The following is a 17,929-nucleotide window of genomic DNA, read 5'->3' on the forward strand; positions in this document are numbered from 1 at the left end:
ACTATGAAACATTCTTACAGTTGTTTTCTTGTCCCTGGTGCAGGTGGAAGTGAAGCCATATGTGCTGGATGATCAGATGTGTGACGAATGCCAGGGCACTCGCTGTGGTGGAAAATTTGCTCCATTCTTTTGTGCCAATGTTACCTGCTTGCAGTATTACTGTGAATACTGCTGGGCCAGCATACACTCTCGTGCTGGGCGGGAGTTCCACAAACCACTGGTAAAGGAGGGAGGTGACCGGCCCCGCCACGTCCCGTTCCGCTGGAGCTGAACCGCGGCCGCACCCAGCAAGAAGTACTGGAGTAAATAAAATTGAGTGAAAAGAGAGCGCTGCCTCAGGGCTTAGTGTTCTGGAAATCTGTGCATTCGTCCTCGACTTTAATGAAGATATGGGTCTTTTTATTACTATTATTATTATTTACAGTCACATTACTGAACTCAGTGTCCAGTATAATACAAACCGGCAGAGTGTAACTGTACTGATTTTGCACTTTGATTCACACAAACATCTGCTTGGTACCTTAATTTCCTACACAAGACTTGTCACTAGTGACATTATGTAGACTGCCATTCTCATCAGTCTTCACTGGGCTGATGCGTATGTGATGAAGATTTTTTTATTGTAATTATAATTATTTTTATTTTTAAACTGGAGCATGCACTTATTTTCAGAAATTTAGACTTGCCCCTAGCAGATGACTTACCAAAGGTAATATTCACGAGTAGGTGGCAGATGTAGCAAAAACTTAAACAGATATTCAGCAATCATTAGTTTGGGTCATTTAGAATAGTAATAACCCTTAAAGAAAATAAGCCTTTAGTTGCTCTCGATTTTGACTTGTAAGGATGATACCTCATAAGCTGGATCAGACTTTTTTCTTTTATTTTGCTGAGGGTTTGTTTTTTGTTTTTTTTTTTGTTTGTTTGTTCTGTTTTGTTGGGTTTTTTGTTTTGTTCTGTTAGGTCTTTTAGTGTTATGTAAATGTATGCTGCAATAGCTTTTGCTGCTATTAAAATGGTATTACTAATACCATAATACTCTATTCAGGCTAGGGTATCAATTAAAAATGAATATGTGATTAAAATAGTGATGGCTGCTGAAAGGAGATCAGTATAGCATACAGAAAAGCTTCCAAGGAAGGTCAATATTTTTTGACTGCATGTTTACTTAATCAGGTTGCTGCATGCAATAAATTTTATATATGTCTAATATAAAACTTGCCCACAATGCACAAATTATGAATCTACGTAGGCTACAAAATGCTCAGTAACAAAAAAAAATTGATTACTGACTGGAGGAAGGCATGCCTCAGTAAATGTAATGCTTCTGAAATTAGGATCAGCCCATTACAGAATGACCTATATTACAACAAATATAAAAACTAGCTGTAGGATATTCTTAAAAAAAAATTTGTGGATGGTAGATGAAGTACTTTGCGGTGCTCTGTTATATATCGTGCAATTTATTTTATATAGTAAAGTGATTATGTCTAGTACTGTGATCAAACTTAACTGTTAAAGCCTCTGTATCTGACATTAACACATTTTTGACAGTTCATAACAGGTACATAAACAGAAATGAGCTCTTAGTTACAATCTCTTCCCTAATGCTTGCATCATTTACGTAGCTGCAGACTTGTCCAGAAAACCAAAGAGCTCATGCTGGCGTACATACACTACCGATTAGATAGTCTGTCAAACTACTAACCTAGGCACATTTAAGAAAGTTAGGAAACAAAGTGGTGCTAAAGAAATGTCTGCATATTAAAGTAACATGAGATGTCTGCTCTGTGGATGTGGCGTTATCTCTCTAATCCCTGGATGTATCCTGTGAAGCTTGAATACAATTAAGACCTGCTAACACAGTGGACATTTTTTTAGCATGAACTATGGGGCTGCAGATAGCATATAAATATAAACACACTTGGTATACTAATGATTGTGAGAATGTGTACACTATTTTTTTTTTCTTTTTCCTCCTTTGTTTTTGCAGTTCTGGGGACAATCTGACTGGATATGACACCGCATAGTAGATTTAAATGTTCTGGGTTTTGTTTGTCGTGATGTCCTTCTTTGTGTCTAATTTAGTAAGTTGGTTTTCCCGATGTTTAGTTGCAAGTATTGGCTTTGAAAGGATTTTTTTCTGTTTTTGGAGAAAAAAAAAAGAAAAAATAGTTTTTTACTGGTTTAAAATGCTTATTATAATTATCCCTTTTGAAGTTACTTCTGGGCGGTTTTGTGATATTGCTTTTCCCAGCCCAGGTGTCCTTTCTGTTTTTTTTCATCTGTACAAGACATTTTGTTATGCACTACTTTTTGTATCTAGACAGTTTTCAACAGTTGGCTGATGATTTTTTTTAAAGAAAAAGGCATGCTTTCTGACTGACATGATCTTTTGCAATACCTCAATTTTGAAATATAGGAAAGAAAATGATATTTTCTAAGTAAGTTTATTCAGAAAAATATATATTAATTTAATTCTGCAAGAAAAATGATTTAACAGATGGGTAACTTTATTTTTTTCATGCTTATTTGAGTTTTTTTGAAAATGAAGAAGTTAGAGCTTTATAACTGTAATATTAAAGATCATAGCTAACCTACAGAAGTCTACCTAATTATGTGAAAGAAGTAAACCTTTTTGAAGAAATACCCCTCTTTCATGTAGAAAAATACTCCCAGAGAGAAAGAGAGCGAGAGCGAGAGAAGCTGGAAAATGTACAATATAGCATAATGTTGGATTAAATCTGAAACAAAATCATCATAAAGAACAGGTGTAAACACAAACTCCATTTGGTGCTGAAAGTTGTGAATAGAAGGTGAAAAAATATTTTCCCTTAATTTGTATATTTATAATCAAGTGTGATTATGCACGACTGACCAGAATTGTGAGAGTTCTTCTGTTTGTATTTTTTTAAAGAGAACTTTTTTTAGTTTATTAAATTATGACATGCTCCCTTTTGTTTTGTAAATGAATGTGCCCCTGAGTTGTTAATATGTTATATTAAAAGAGGGTCCTTCAAAAAAAGTTATTTTTTAAAATATGGAGTTCTGAACTGCAACTTGACTAAGAAGCCCCTGGGTACAACAGGTCCTATTGTGGCCTTTTCTGATGTGAGACTTGAACTAGTCGATTTTTTTGAAGGCTAACCTAACCTCGACTATTTGTTGTTATGTGCAATACTGTTTGTACTGTTTGTATAAAAAAAAAGAAAAATGAAAAGAAAAAAGGCATAAATCTTTATTGCAGATTTATTTTCATTGCAGACTTTAGACATTGTGATTCACTAAAATCATTTTTCTACTGTCAAATATGTACCTTTTCTTCATGCTGGTATTTTTTCAATAGTAATGTAGCCTTTGTACTGAGACAAATTTTCATTGTTATTTTTAGAAAGATTTTTTGCTAAGAAAAAAATTAAACATATTTACATATTTTTCATTTTTATTTCGTATTTTCTTTAAGGAGTGCTTTCTCAACCATTAATATAGTTGTTTCTGGGAGAGACTTTCATATCTGGTCAATGTCATTAATATTATTTTGTATTTTTACTTGGAATAAATTAATTTTATGATGCTGATTCTTTAAAAGTTTATTTTTTTCATTTTCAGTTATTTTTGAAGCTAAAATCTTTGTAATATTGTTACTAAAGTGTCTAGTTTTTTGAAATGCAAAGCTTTATGTATTAACTTGCTGATGTGGTTTACAATAGTGTGGCAATGATGAAAATGGTTGGTTATGTAAAGTGATTGGAAAATTGTAACAAAGAATTGGGCAATAAAATGACAGAATGAAGCAGAAAAAACGTGATATTTTGAAAAGCCTTTTCCTTTATCAAAATGATTTAGGGAGATAATAGGGATGTCACAGTACCAGTTCGCTGTCTAGATTTATACACCACCAGTGTTGATGAAATACTATTGCCGTTATAAGGAACTAAATCTGTTGAACAATGGGTTTTTGACCCTGCCCATTCAGCATAACTCTTCATTACTTTTCTTGTCATGAACTCAATAAACTCTCTTTTCAATAGCCTTAGAGTGAACCTCCTAAAATATATATTCTTCATTGTATTTTGCCACCGTGTTATTTATTTGACGAAATTGCCCCTTTCCTGCACAAGTCCCTCTCTGCATGCGTTTCTCAGTAGCAGCGTGGAGCCGACTGTCGGTGCCCACAGCATTTCCTAACCCAGCCACCCCACGTGGGTGGGAGCTGCCAAGTTAATGCAAAACACTCTCTGTCCATCCCCTGGTAGCAATGCAGTAACTCATATTGCCACCACGTCTGAACATCCGTTCAGCTTCTTTGTCTTTCTCCGTTCTTCTCTGCCTCTCTTGTGTCTTTGTCCTTTTTTTCTTTTGTATTGGCAATACCAAGGGCCAGTATCAAACGCTTTTCACCTCCATTTCCATCACCTTTGTTTCCCTATGCAGCCAGAAGAAACCCCTTCCTGAAGCCAGTGACTCTGTTCTGGCACCTGAAACAATCCAGACTAAAACTGGTGTTGCGTAAACAGGGCATACAATGACTTTCTCTAGACAAAACTCTCGCTTCCACAAGTTGCTGATGACCTTTTAGACTTAACTTCTGCTCGAGCGTTAGAGTGGCTCGTCCGTGACTTGTGGGAAGAAATGTGCCCAGAGTTGGTCTATTGTGTATCCTCTGTGTGTTCAGTTCTGTAAGTAATGTATAGACTAGATCAAATAGTGAAGTAAAATTTAGACTCAAATTAGGTACTACTGGTTGGAATGTACACAAATTGCAAACAAAGGAGATTAAGGAATGAAGAGGGAATAAAAAATTCCTGCTAAGTGGTACAAAGTTTATGCTTATATTTCTGCCGACATGCTTGTATTTTATAGCCTGCTAGCAAGGCATGGGCTAAAACAAATTGTATTGCAAATATGCAGTTAGCAAATAACTTTGCTGATTTCACTATCTGTTAGAGTAGTAAAAAAAAAAAAAAGAAAAAAAAGAAAAAAAAAGGCGCTTAACTGGGAAAAGCTCCCATGTTAATATTTCAGTATTGTGACATCTCTACTTGCAAGGTATGAGTGAAAGATTAGTCACAGATTTGTAGAAATGTCTCTTTTGTTTAATCTGGCTTGTATGTAGTTGCTTTTATGCTGGTTTGTATGATGTCAGCTAAACCCTTTTTCTTTTCCTTCCTTTCTTTCTTTTTTTTAAACAGACAAACTTCTTAATCTCTGCTGCTATAGTGTTCTATCATACCACGGAGTATTTTATATTCATGTTAGTGACTACTCTATACCCCAAATGGGTAGCTGGTCAGAAATCACATTGGTCACATAAGTCTGACACAACTCAAATTTACAAGACAAAAAGTTCATCAGTAAGTAGAAAACCAGGGTGCTAACAAGAGATAATTTTTGCTCTTTTTTCTTTCCTGGATGTAGTTCTGTTGGGGTATAAAGTATTAGATATTTGTAATTTTACTGTCAAACTAATGGACATAACTTTTAGAGCATTCACAGCTAAGATCTCTGTACTTGTTTTTCAACTAATTTTAAATGTACTGTATCTTTTATTACATGTTCTCTTAGATTGTTTTTTGCTAGTAATTCTAACAAGGCTTCTTCCTTTTTGGCTTGGACTAATGCTTGTATGGAACTGCAGTACTGTGACTAAACATGGAGCTCAATGCTGCTATTGCTTACAACTGCTTAAACTTTGTAGTTTGAACTTTATTTTTTTCTGTAATAACTTATTAAATATAGTTGTATGAAGTACTGATATTTGTCATCCTTTGCACATGCTAAGGAAATCTTGGGATATTCATTATGGGAATGTAAACTAGGTATGAAACCCCCAAATCTTGTACTGGAAAACTGTTTACTAGATAAGATTAAGCAAAGACACACCTTACATGCACACAAACTGTCTTTTCTAGTTATTTTATAATGCAAGTATTTGGTCCAATTATGTATTCTCTCTAAAATGGAAAAGCCACCTTAAAGAGGTATTTATTATGCTAAACTGAATGTAAATACAAAAATATATATGATGGAAATATTTCTGGGAATGTAGAAGCAAGAACCTTGAGATCAGGAACTGTTGAATTATTTTCTGTGAGCTAAAGCATTCTGTTATGCTGGCTAACATATTGCACTCTTTTACTAGCAGTTTAACAGCAGTTTCAAGCAGAAATTAGACTGATCAGTTAAAAAAAAGAAATAAGCACTGCAGGAGAAGTTTGTAAAAGTTGTTTTTTTAAGAATATGAGACAATTAAAGCTCAGCAACACAGCTGTTTTGAATGCCACAGGATACTTCCTTGAAAAAATGTGAATTCTTATGTCAGGGCAAGTGAAAGCCTCAAGAACAGTGCATGGTCTGTCACTGCTTCCTTTCAGTGGCTACATAAATGCAGCTCAAGAGCCCTGCTGGAAGTATCAGCACTAGAAATCACAGGCTGACTTGTTTTCAAACTGGTAGTGAGTAACCATAACTATCAGGAGAATGGTCTGAAGGCTCTGCCAGGAGAAGTGCTTTTACAAGGCAGTGATCTGTAATATTCATTCCTGGACTGAACAGAATGTATGAGAAGCTGTGAACTTCTTACTTCAGAGCTAGATTTGAGAAGGGAGTTCTTAAAAACACCTTCCAATTAATTGCTTAGTGTAGCCTCTCACAGTTCAGTATTCCAAGTCTATCTGGACAAAAATCAATTTGAGTTTAGCCCCTCCTCAATTAAAGAGAACAGTTGTGGGAAGAAGTGCAGCTTCTTTGACTTCTAATGCTCAGTCCTTCCCTTCTTGATAAAGTCAGCCATGCTGCTGGCAAGGTACACTGATACTGACAACTCCCTTCTCCAGCTGATAACAGCACTTACCTCAGCCTTTGCCTGCATTAAAAAAGGCTGCAATAACTTAAATTAAACCAATCCACTTTACAAAAGGCTGCATGGCCCCTTTTGCTTCTGCTTGGTATGCAATATTTTGGCACTTAAAATAGTCACCTATGTGACTGTGGAAGTGTATTAAGCTCCCAAGCTGAACATTTTGCACTCAAGGCACCAAAGCAACGTGTTCCCCCTCACACAGACCTGCAGAAAAGCTGAAGCTTAGCTCTTAAAAGCCATAATCTGCTTTCCTCTGTTTAGCAAAAGATAAACAGCATGAGCACAGGGGCAGAATTGATGCGTTCTCTCCCAGGGATGAACGAAGAAATGGGATTTAAAACAAGCAACCTATGTAACCTGCTTTCATAAAAATGTTACAAGGTACTTGCAAAACCCTTATAGCACACAATTTGATTCTGAACACAGGACGAATTTGAATGCACCAGCTGCACACACAGATGATGCCTGCTCAAATGAATCCTCTCTCTCCCCTGGGGCAAGCAAGTTTTTGCAGTTTATTTTGGGTGACAAACTGCTCATGCAGCAATTAGAGAAGGAAACATGATAAAGGTCCAGAAATCTCCCCGTTTTCCTGCTTTTGAAGGAGAAATAAACCATCAGCAAGTATAAAGTCATATGGCAGGCCCTTGGCAACAGCTGGGACAATTTGTGCTGTCCCACCCAGAGCACAGCAGCTTCCCAGTGTGTCTGTGCCTACCATTACTTGAGCACTATGGGAGGCACCTGAGGCTAAATCAGTAAAACCTGGTCTCCATTTAGGAGCTTGAATGATGTTTATTTGCTAGCAACTTCCTAAAATCCCCTTTGAGCTGCTGCCCTAGCATTGCTTGGGCCTAAGTTTTTGTGAACAGGAATATATAAACCTGCTTGTGTTGTAATACTTCACAATTGTTCAATAAACCAAGATCTACTTAGATTCTCAGGGTATTCCCCTGTACTTTTTTTTCACCTATAGGTCTACATACAGAAAGCACTTGCAAACATATTTATCATGTTTCACATACTGGAGAACAGAGGTGTATTTCTCCTTCTCTATCCAATAGCCAAAACACTTAGGGATATCTTTATTTTTTACTGTTTTCTTTTTCAAAATTTCCTGCACAATGGAGCAAGAACTAAACCTATTTACTCATGATTGTGGCAACTACTCTTAACTATTTTGTGATACATATTTTGCTCTGTACCAAGTGAAGAAGAATGGTCTCTGGAAGAGCACAAGCATCACCATTAAGGTAAATAATCAAAGTGATTGTTCATAAAGCTATATGTAACAAGATCATTCCCTCTGATACACCTTGACTTCCTTGCCAGCAACATGTACCCACAGAAATGAAAGCCTGAAAAAGAGGTAGAGCTGGTACAATTCATATGCAAAGTAATTCCACAAAACACTGCCAAAAGTCATGGCAAAGATGACTGATCTGTTCTCCAAAATCTTTGCCTTTCAGAATTACAAAACACCCTCTAATCTCATTGTCAAACTACAGACCATGGTTAGAGTCAAATAACAACCATGAAATTCTAGGAGATGGGTAAAATCTTGTTCACAATGTACCTAATTCTTCCAACTGTGCCTTGTGCATATTGTTGTACTCAGGGCCCACAGAATGGCAGCATAGACACGTGCCAGAAATGTCCTGCTGAGCAATCTGCCTTTACCTGTCTTACTTCTGAGTGGACCTGCATGCTACCATTTGTAAATGGGCAAATTTCAGTCACTGGCAGAAATAAGCAAAGTATTTGATGATTACATTGAATTCAGAAACAGGACAGAAACCAGAACCAACAACTCCTCCCTCCCAAGTGGGTGTCCAAGCCTTTCAGTTAGTAAGTCATTCCTGTGCTCCACCCTCTTAGTCCAGAGAAACTTGATTTGTTTTATAGAAAGTGGAACAACAGAAAGCAAAAGCCTTAGTCCAGTCACAGGAAGCATAATGCAAGTAAACACTACGGCTGTGAGTATAAAATACTCTGTGTGATAAACCACCCTGAAAAGCAACTAAATTAGCCCATGCTAAAGCACCTGGAGTAGCTCTGCATCACATTTACTTACAAGTGCCTAACTCAAGGACCAGGATAATGCTGGTCTAAACAATTAGACGCAGTGATGCTCAAATTCAACGTCACCTGCGTCATTTGGAGATTCAGCTTTGAGACCTTGACTTGTTTTTCTCAGTTCAGATTGTTTTAAAATGTGTACATTAAGTGCTTAAGTTGTCCTAGTCAAACATGCTAAATATTGATGCCAGACAACAGCAGAAAATACATACTCCAACATGCACTGAGAAAAAATTACCTGACACACAGAGGAAAATTTCTCTAAAGCCTTGAAGTGCTGAAGAACCTGCACTGTATGAGGCAAAACATAAAATAATTGATAATGCAATCACACCACCTCAGACCTCTCCATGCCCCTCATCCCAATCCTACAAAGGACAAAAAAACCCAAATCCAGAAATAGAATGTTTAAGCACTTTTCTGTTGAGAAAGTTTAGAGGCAGAGAAGTACCATTACTTTATGGCCATGTAATGAAAGCACCACACTCAGAGCAGGATAAGATATAAACATGACAAAGTGTAACGGTCTCTTGCTAATGTTTTGTTCTGGAAAAATCCATCAGATACCAGGGCACTTCAGCGCTAAAATTCCTTCAGTAAAACTACTTCAATCACTGCCCTGAAAAAAAAAAGTTTAGTATAGACTATGCAGCCAAAAGGCCAGAAAAAAACCTGGTCATGAGGAGATATGACTTACTGAGTCTGGAAATCTGGAAATCACTATTATATAACCCAGTAACTTCTCTAATTAACTCCCTGCTGTGTAATGGCTGTTGACATCTAATCCTCAATGAAACTGGGGGTTGTATGAGACAAAGGAAAACAAATGCTAAGATATGTGATACCCTCTGCATTTGTCAGACTATTCTTACACATCATATTAGATAACCCTTAAAAATCTTAAATTTACCTCTATTTTGTGAGTCTTAGCTCCACTGAACAGAGCCTATAGAATGTAGGGTACATGTATAAAGTAAGAGGAAAAGCAGAAAGGTGTGAGGATGAACCTCTTCTGCAGTTTAGACTTTTATTAACACAGCAGCTGTGACACACAAAAGGACTCTTCACACAAGCACAGCTCAGTCTGCCTTTGACAGAGCAACTGCAGCCCTGAGCTGAAGATGTCTGCCACTGCGCTTAAGTAGGACAACCACTTTTGTTTGGAAAGGGATCTTAAGGACCATCATTTCTATCTCGTGTTTGATCTCTTGTTTCTGAATGACATATGAGGGCAGATAGGTGACAATGGCCTTTCCACTGAGGAGTGATGCCAGAAATAGGACAACACTACATGACATTCTCCTTTTACTCTTTTAAATACTACTCAAGCTTATGCTCTCCTAACCTAGTTTTGAGTAGAATTTAGAACTATATTTATAGCAGCTTTTCCACTCTGGAAACTGCCTTCACTTGCAGAAAGGATGTTCTCTAGTAATTAAGTTGTGTATTATAAGCTGCAGTATTGCCCCTGAGCAAAACAGATTGGGCTAAGCCTGCCCACTTTTGATCCCAATTTCCTAATTGTTATGGATCACCCTCTTCACTTGTGTTTCTGTCAAGTGTGAAGAGTTCATGGGGATCGGTTGTATCAGTTCTTTTCACAGGGGAATTAAGCTGCATTGAAAATGCTGCAGGAGGTAACACAGAGTCAGCAAGTTTCAGTGCCCTTCTCTGAATCAGTCCTCTTAAATCATGCTCTGAAGGAGGAATGTAACAGAAATAGCATTAGCCAGAAGTGAACACTTCATATCAAATACTCAAGCTGAATCTTTGCCCAATTTCCACACCAAATGCGCTATCAGATTAGAAATTTGGGGGGGGTTGTCATCCATTTTGTGATTCTTGCAGAAACAGGACTGTGAGAACAACTCGTTGGCCCCAGGAAATGGAGTCATGGAGTCACTCAGCTGCAATATGCAAATTCTGAAAACTTGGTTCTCTCAGCTTCCTAAAGGCTGTACAGCTGAGCCAGAGCCATGTGACTGTGAGTCTGCCCAGCTCTTGCTAAAATGGGTTCTCCCTGGCTATCTCCAGCACACATACTGTTCCCACAGGCTGAGCCTGTCATCACCAGCTGCACCACCTGCTTGGGCTCCTGGGGCCTTCTGCAGCTCCTCCTATTACCCAGCCATTTACTTGTAATAGCCTCACCCTGGCAGTGGGACAAGGCAATTGGGGAAGATGCTGGTTCTCTCTAGATCTAAAGAACATGATATCCCTTCTGAGGCTTTAGAAGGTGCTCATATCACTGCTCTGTCAGTTCCACTTCTCCCCACGAGCACAGTCCCAGACATGCTCTAGACCCTTACATACCTCTCCTCAGATCATCCTTGCTCTGAAGTATGAACAGAAGCTTCAATGCACAGCTGAAGAAGGGACAGAGCAAAACCTCCCTGGGCTGTCTGATGCAACCCACCAAGCTGCATGCTTCCATTTATTCTACAGTAGCCAGGAAAATGTGTCATAAACTGAATCCCACTTCTCACTGCTTTGTTTGGAGATGGTTGGGGTGCACCTGGGAACAGCTGTGGATTTGCTGACTGTAGTTCTGCCAGTACAGCTGACAGAAGACCTCAGCAACTTGTGGCTTTTCCAGCTGGAGGAAGAACTGGAGATGAGGAAGTCAGCTAGAACATAGTGAGGAGGGTGGTGTCCAAGGTGTTCATTTAGCTAGACCAACTCTGATGTGAAGTTAGACACTTAGCTGTAAATGGGAAAAAAAAGCTTCCCAGGGAAATCTGCTTTTGCCATTCTCCCATTTTGACCTGGGTCAGGCTGGACAGGCTCTGCTTTTCAAGGGAAAGATGTGGTTAAAAAGGAAGAGAAAGGACTACACTGTAAGGCACTACTGTCTTCCTATTATAGGCTCATTCTTCCACGGCCAAGGGGGAAATGGCTGATGGCCTGCAGACATTTCTTAGTATATGGGAATAATAATGTAAAAAAAGATACAAAAAATCACTTCCCAGAAGAAAGAAGAAACTCTCTCACTTGTACAGATTATGGTGCAATACAGTGAAGTAAAAAAAAAAAAAAAATCAGGAAAAGGAATAGCACCTTAGATTTAAATATATTTTCCTTACTTATAAATGTCCCAAACAGTCCTTCCTCTCTCTTAATATTTAAGCTGCTATATATTCTTCCCACTGCCATGAACAATATTTATCTCACATGTAGCATGGAGCTGATGTAGCTTCATGTACCAGTTCAAAGGAGCTTACACATTTCTCTCCCAATCCTGGTGCAAAAGCAATTCCATTTCCAATATATCTTCTGGCTCCTGTACTGGCCTACTTCTAAACTTTGTGGAACAAGCACCCAATTTTGTAGAAGTGTGTGTAAAATTTTTGCCAGTTTTCTAGGTTGCACTTTCATTCAACCTAAATAACAAGTCTCAGCTTCAGCAATCTACATTGTATGGCCTCTCAAGTAAACCATCCTATGTTTATTCCCATCAAGGTACCTGTCCAATCCATAAATGACAGAGCCTCACAGGATGGAAACTAAAGCAGATTTTCTGTCTATGCTGACAGAGCAAAGCAGGCTACCAGTTTTCTACCATGAGAGAGTAAAGCAGAAACGTTAAATTTGGAGGAAGACTCCTGGGAGCCAAGATTTGAACAGCTATAGAAGCCAGAAATTCCCCAGTCAGCAATGCACTTTTAAAGACAAGCCTGACTGTCTGGAATTACTTATGTGCTTAAAATTACATGGACACTGAAGTAATTGCCAAATTGGGGCCAAGAGCTATATCTGACATGGTGAGCCAAAACATTCCCTACCCCAGTATGTCCCAATATTCCTGCTCTTGAACCTGCAGAGAGACCTGTGCCACTTTGCCATTAATATGTAACTGAAGCCTTGACTAAAAGGCTATGAAGGACCTATTGCTAAACATTAAACTAGACATTTGTCCACCTGGACAAAGATCATATGCATGTATGTGCAGCTCATCAAAGCCAGATATAACCTGTAAAGACAAATGAGCTGGCCAGAAATCCTCTCAGATTTTCTGGACAGCTGTGTGCGTGCTTTCAAAACATACTCTGATGGCACCCAGGACAAGCAGATTCCAAACCCAACTTCTGAATGAGGACATGAACTTTGGACTGAAGGAAATTCCTCTGGTTTGTTATCTGTTGAGCCTTTCATCTGCATTTGCTCCCGGTTGATGTAATGACACCTCATCAAAATGTTTTCTAAAAATATACACATTGCTCTAAGTGCCTGCCACATCATTCAGAGCTAGCACCACAGCACAGGGAATTAGCCCTTCATTTCCATTTGTGGCCCTCAGACGAGAGAGTAGTTCATTCAGCAGTTCATTTCAGAGAAAAACTAATATCTGCCACTTTTCATATTGGGTGGAGAGCTGAAAATTCAGGGTTGGCAGATCAAGCAGACAGACTGCAGGCAGAGAGATTGCACACAGAGTCAGGATGTTCTCTGGCATGATCCTATTTATGAACAGTGAACATGAATTCCTCCTTCTGTCAGTAGAGGAGAAATACATGAAACAGGGACAATATCTGAGGTCACAGCTGCAAATGCCTTTGAAGGTGAAATTGTTGGTGTGGAAAAACCTTTAGTACTGTCTTAATCAAATTTCACTGTAGGGCCAAACTGAAAACATAAAAAAGGATGCAATTAAAAATTTAAGTCCAAAACTGTTCCTGAAAATTCCTATTCAGCTGCTGCATAACCTTGCAGCTGTCTGAACTCTCTGGCTGAATTAGTTCCTAAAGCTGCCTCTGCACAGACCCAGAACTACCTGCCCTGGCAAAGCAGAGTAGTTCACTATAAAATAGCTGCCTGAAAAGTACCAAAATCCAAAGAGCAAGTGCTTTTGTAGACCTGCATTGCACACTTTCATTTCCCACCACCAAGCCTTCACCTTTTCTCCCAATTGATAAGAAAGTTGCAATGATATATTAAAGAAGAAAAAAAAAAAACTTAGATGACTGCAAGGACACACAGGTGTGAGTCCCACGTGACATTCTCACATGCTACAGAAGGGCAAGATGTCAGGTGTACTGCTGTCCACACCACTTCCTCTTAGCTACTCCTGGTGAAGTTGCATTGCCAAGGATGAAAGCATTAACTGCCCTCAACAGGGGGCAGGTTCAGAAGTCCCCAAAATTCCACCCAACAGGCATCCAACAGCCTATAAAGATGCACCTGCCCCTACTGGGGTTTGAGATTTTATTAGCTGCAACTATATGCACTGCAGGTAAGTGAATGATGAGCCTGCCTTGAGGATCAGCAGGTGTCCTGGTGTTATTTCTCAAAAATTTGCAATTACTAGGAATGCTTGTTTCTGAACTAGAAGGAAAATTAGAATAGTCCACCATGATGATACCAACACAATATCTAAACCTGGACCACTCCCATGACAGAAATATTTTCTACAGAGGACATTCTGGTAGTCATAAATCTTCTGAGGGAAAACAGACCACAATTTTTGTGTTGCATCTGTGGACTAATTAGTGTCACTTCCTATGTTTAAAGTGCCTTGTACAGGAGAAGGGGGGTGAAGCAAACTGTATATACTCTACCCATATTTAAATGTGCCCTTCTACGATGACATCAGTCACTCTGTTCATTAAAATGTTTTAGGGGGGAACTTCCTTTAGCTTAAAAAAAAAAAAAAATTAAAGGCCAGAGTAATTTCAACAGTAACTGTCTTTGCAGGTACTCCTCATCACAGCCTGGCACTAACAAAATGAGAAGGAATTTCTGACTGCAGTTATTTCCCACACCTGTGCCACCAGGGCTGACTTAATCTAATCAGTGCATGTTCATTTGCTGTGTCTTTTGCTGCTGATCATGGTTAAGAAGTTTCCACTCCCTGGACACTTAATCCTAAGTCTCTGACAGAGTTCCGACTATCTCAGCTCTTATCTATCTAATTACTACAGAATGCAATCTCACTCTACAAAAAACTCAAGTTGGAAAAAAAATTAATAAAGTAGATCAGCTGGTAGAACTGACATGACAAGAACTTCTGGAGAAGAAAAATTCATAAGGTGTAGTCAGACCAAGCATCTCTTAAGCAACTTAATTTGCCCCTCTTACTGTGCCCTAAGACCAACTGTGCTTCAGAGGAAGAACAGAATTTTATGGCAGGGTTTCTATGTTGCCTTGCTCTTTATGCTGACTGGACTTTCAGGTGATGTTGTGATAAAAATAATAGGAAAAAAAGAATGAATGGAAAATTTATATAGTTCTTCAAAGGAAAGCCTTTGAAGAACTATATAAATGAAGCCTATGAAGCCTATTTTGACTTGATTTGTTTGTTTTACAGCCTAAATATTACCACACTGCTGTGGATTCTTGAGGTCAGGATTCTCAGTATCCAGAGTTCCAACACACTGCAACCCTGTGCCCCTCAAGGCACTTGATGGCTAAGTTTTGTAAAAAATCACAGCTGTCTGTGTAGGACAAGGAGTTCTTTAATTTTTACTAAACCTCTTCTAGGCTTTCAGTGCTAGTGATACACGCAGGTATCAAGCTAATTTGATTTTCAGCCAAACACAGTTTAACCACTGACATTCCAGCTCCTTCAGACTCAGCTGCAACTCTGAAAGCATCTTGAACGTTTAGAATGTTTGCAAAAATTTCCAGTTTCCTCTTTTCCAAGAGAATACTCATCAGCAGATAGGGCAGAGGAGCAAAGATTCCTCTTTCTCAGGCCAGACTATAACTTTACTTTCAAAGTCAGTGCAGTTAATTATCTTTGAAAGTATTTATGTTTCATCAGTGTCTAAAGGTCCCAAAGCAAAACTTTGTCAGGCCTGGCATTACATAAGGCAGATAGAGTGAGATTCTGTCCTGAAGAGCTTTCAGTCTGAGCATGAAAAACAAAATGAGCACATAAAAGTAACAAAAGGACCAAAAATAAATAACTTGTCTGAGATCTTACAGCCAATCAGGAATGCACTGGTCTCACCTGTAATACTCAATAAAGCCAGTCCTTTTTCCACAAGAAAGAACTAATTAATGTGATTATCTTTTTCTGCCTCTATCTCCATTGTAGAGAACATATATTGGTATAATTTAATTTCTATACTTAACAACTACAAGGATATAAGGAGCTTTAATTACTGGTTCTTTCTCACTGTGTAAAGAACTGAGGTTGAAAGTCTGATTCGTCTTTGAAAGAACTGTGTTGGGTAGAGAGGTTATGAACATTTCACTGGCTCTCTATCCCTGGACTTTATTAGGTCAATGTTTCAAAGACATGGCTGTGATGTCCAATAAGGACTGGCAGCATTCAAACAAAACTTGTACACAGAAAAGCACAAGAAAGCTGTTTCTCAGCAATATCCCATTACATACACATTTCCAACTGAGACTGAATTAGTCAAAACCTATTCAATGTACTTAGGTTAACTCTACAGACCCTTTGGATTGCAAATCAGATCGGCAGAAACTGGAAGGAAAGGTTTGCTCAGACATTAGGAACAACTCAGAAATCCAAGTTCACAACTGTTCTGACTCAGTCTGGCTCCGTTTCTGTTAGGCAGGTTAAAATGTATTGTTGGTACCAAACAAAGCATGAATAACAGCTCTGCCTTTGTCATTTTCTTGCACCTCCCTGCTGCTGGAGCTGTAGGAGACAATGTCCCCCACCCAGGACACTCACAGAAGCTTCACCTGCAGCTTCCTGCTCAGAGATTTTCTGGAGGGGCAAGGCTGGGCTCAGTGATGCAGGGGACTCTTCAGGCAGCTCTGAGTCTGCATCTTACCAAGTCCTAGAGTCAGTATGCTGAGATTGTTTCTAATTCCAAGTTGTTCTGATCCAACCTCTCTTTTTTAGAAAAGATAACAAAGTGGTGCTCTCATTAACATATTTGATTAATTACTCTAAAGGATTCAACCCTGCATTAACCTTTTTGCTCAACTTTACTCTTGGAAGAAGAGCTAACAAGGCTGATTTCCTCAGGCTCTAAGAGTGCATTATCATTCCTTTGGCCCACTGAGCAGCATGCTGTCATCTTTTTGAAACAACAGGGATATTCTTTACACTGAAAAGAAGATTAATAGAAAATTGTGTGATGTGATGTCATTTGGGGGAAACAAAATCCCTTCTCTTTGGTTTTTTTTTTTTTTTCTGTATCCCCTGGAGAGTCAAGAGAATGTTTTTCAAGTAGCTGTAGGTAAGTAGCAATTACATTACCAGGACTTTTTTTACACTTTAGCCAAAGGAAGTTTTGCTTTAACGTGCATAAAATGAACAGCCTGTGATGCAGAGACACAACACAGTCTCTTTTCCTTAGGAAGCACATAAAACCCAGACTAGAGTGAGCAGCCTGATATCCTTACACATTCACTCTCACATTCTTTACTCCCCATGATACTTTAGATTGTGTTGCATTGTGGAAAAGTTTCAGGGTGAAAGGGATCCCAGACAAATCCACTCATATCCTCGCATGCTGCAGGCCTTTACACAACAATCACTGAACAATCTCTCTTGTCCATAAAAATGGAAACAGGACTGGGACTGCCATTTCCCCATGGTGTTCCAGCTGTGCTCTAAAAGAAAAGGACAGCAGCTGGTATTTGTGCTCTGTTATGCAACCAGGATGCGGAACATTATTCCTGAATCCAAATCCTTTGGTTTAGGCATGACAAAAATACCAAACTGCTCAGAAAGGGAGGTACAGGCATATGAGAAAGCTGCAACTAAATGCATAGAAACACCAAACCTGTCACAGTGAGGGACCTCTGCTGGCATTTCCTCAGGTGGGCCACTCACAGGTCTGGACCTTTGGCCAAAGGGCAAGATACAGACCTGAGAATCCTGAAAGTCACTGTTCCTGAGCATGTGTTCTCACTACCACAGTTAATTCAGAAGTATCTTAAATTAGAACTAACTTAGTTACCCACTGTAACTCCCAATGAACTCAAGTTTTTTACTGTGGTTCCTTTAATTTCAAGAAGCTGTGGACTCCAGGTACCGAGGTGCTCCTGCAGCCTGGGGTGTGT

The 17,929-nt window shown here is 38.9% G+C and overlaps 1 protein-coding gene and 1 long non-coding RNA gene across 18 annotated transcripts in view; one reads left to right on the plus strand and one right to left on the minus strand.

Moving 5' to 3' along the window:
- Window positions 1-5,755, plus strand: part of CPEB3 (cytoplasmic polyadenylation element binding protein 3) — an 82,799-nt gene extending 77,044 nt beyond the window's left edge. For all 15 annotated transcript variants that reach the window (XM_064430906.1, XM_064430908.1, XM_064430912.1 and 12 more), the window contains one exon: window positions 44-5,755. In XM_064430906.1, the coding sequence (XP_064286976.1) occupies window positions 44-271 (228 nt within the window). In that variant the 3' untranslated portion in view covers window positions 272-5,755. The remainder of the gene's footprint in view (window positions 1-43) is intronic.
- The window catches only part of LOC135306634 (uncharacterized), a 49,645-nt gene that overhangs the window by 29,424 nt on the left and 2,292 nt on the right, over window positions 1-17,929 (minus strand). The gene's annotated exons all lie outside the window — the stretch shown is intronic.

This window comes from Passer domesticus, chromosome 8 (assembly GCF_036417665.1).
Source record: "Passer domesticus isolate bPasDom1 chromosome 8, bPasDom1.hap1, whole genome shotgun sequence".
In the NCBI taxonomy this organism is placed as follows: domain Eukaryota; kingdom Metazoa; phylum Chordata; class Aves; order Passeriformes; family Passeridae; genus Passer; species Passer domesticus.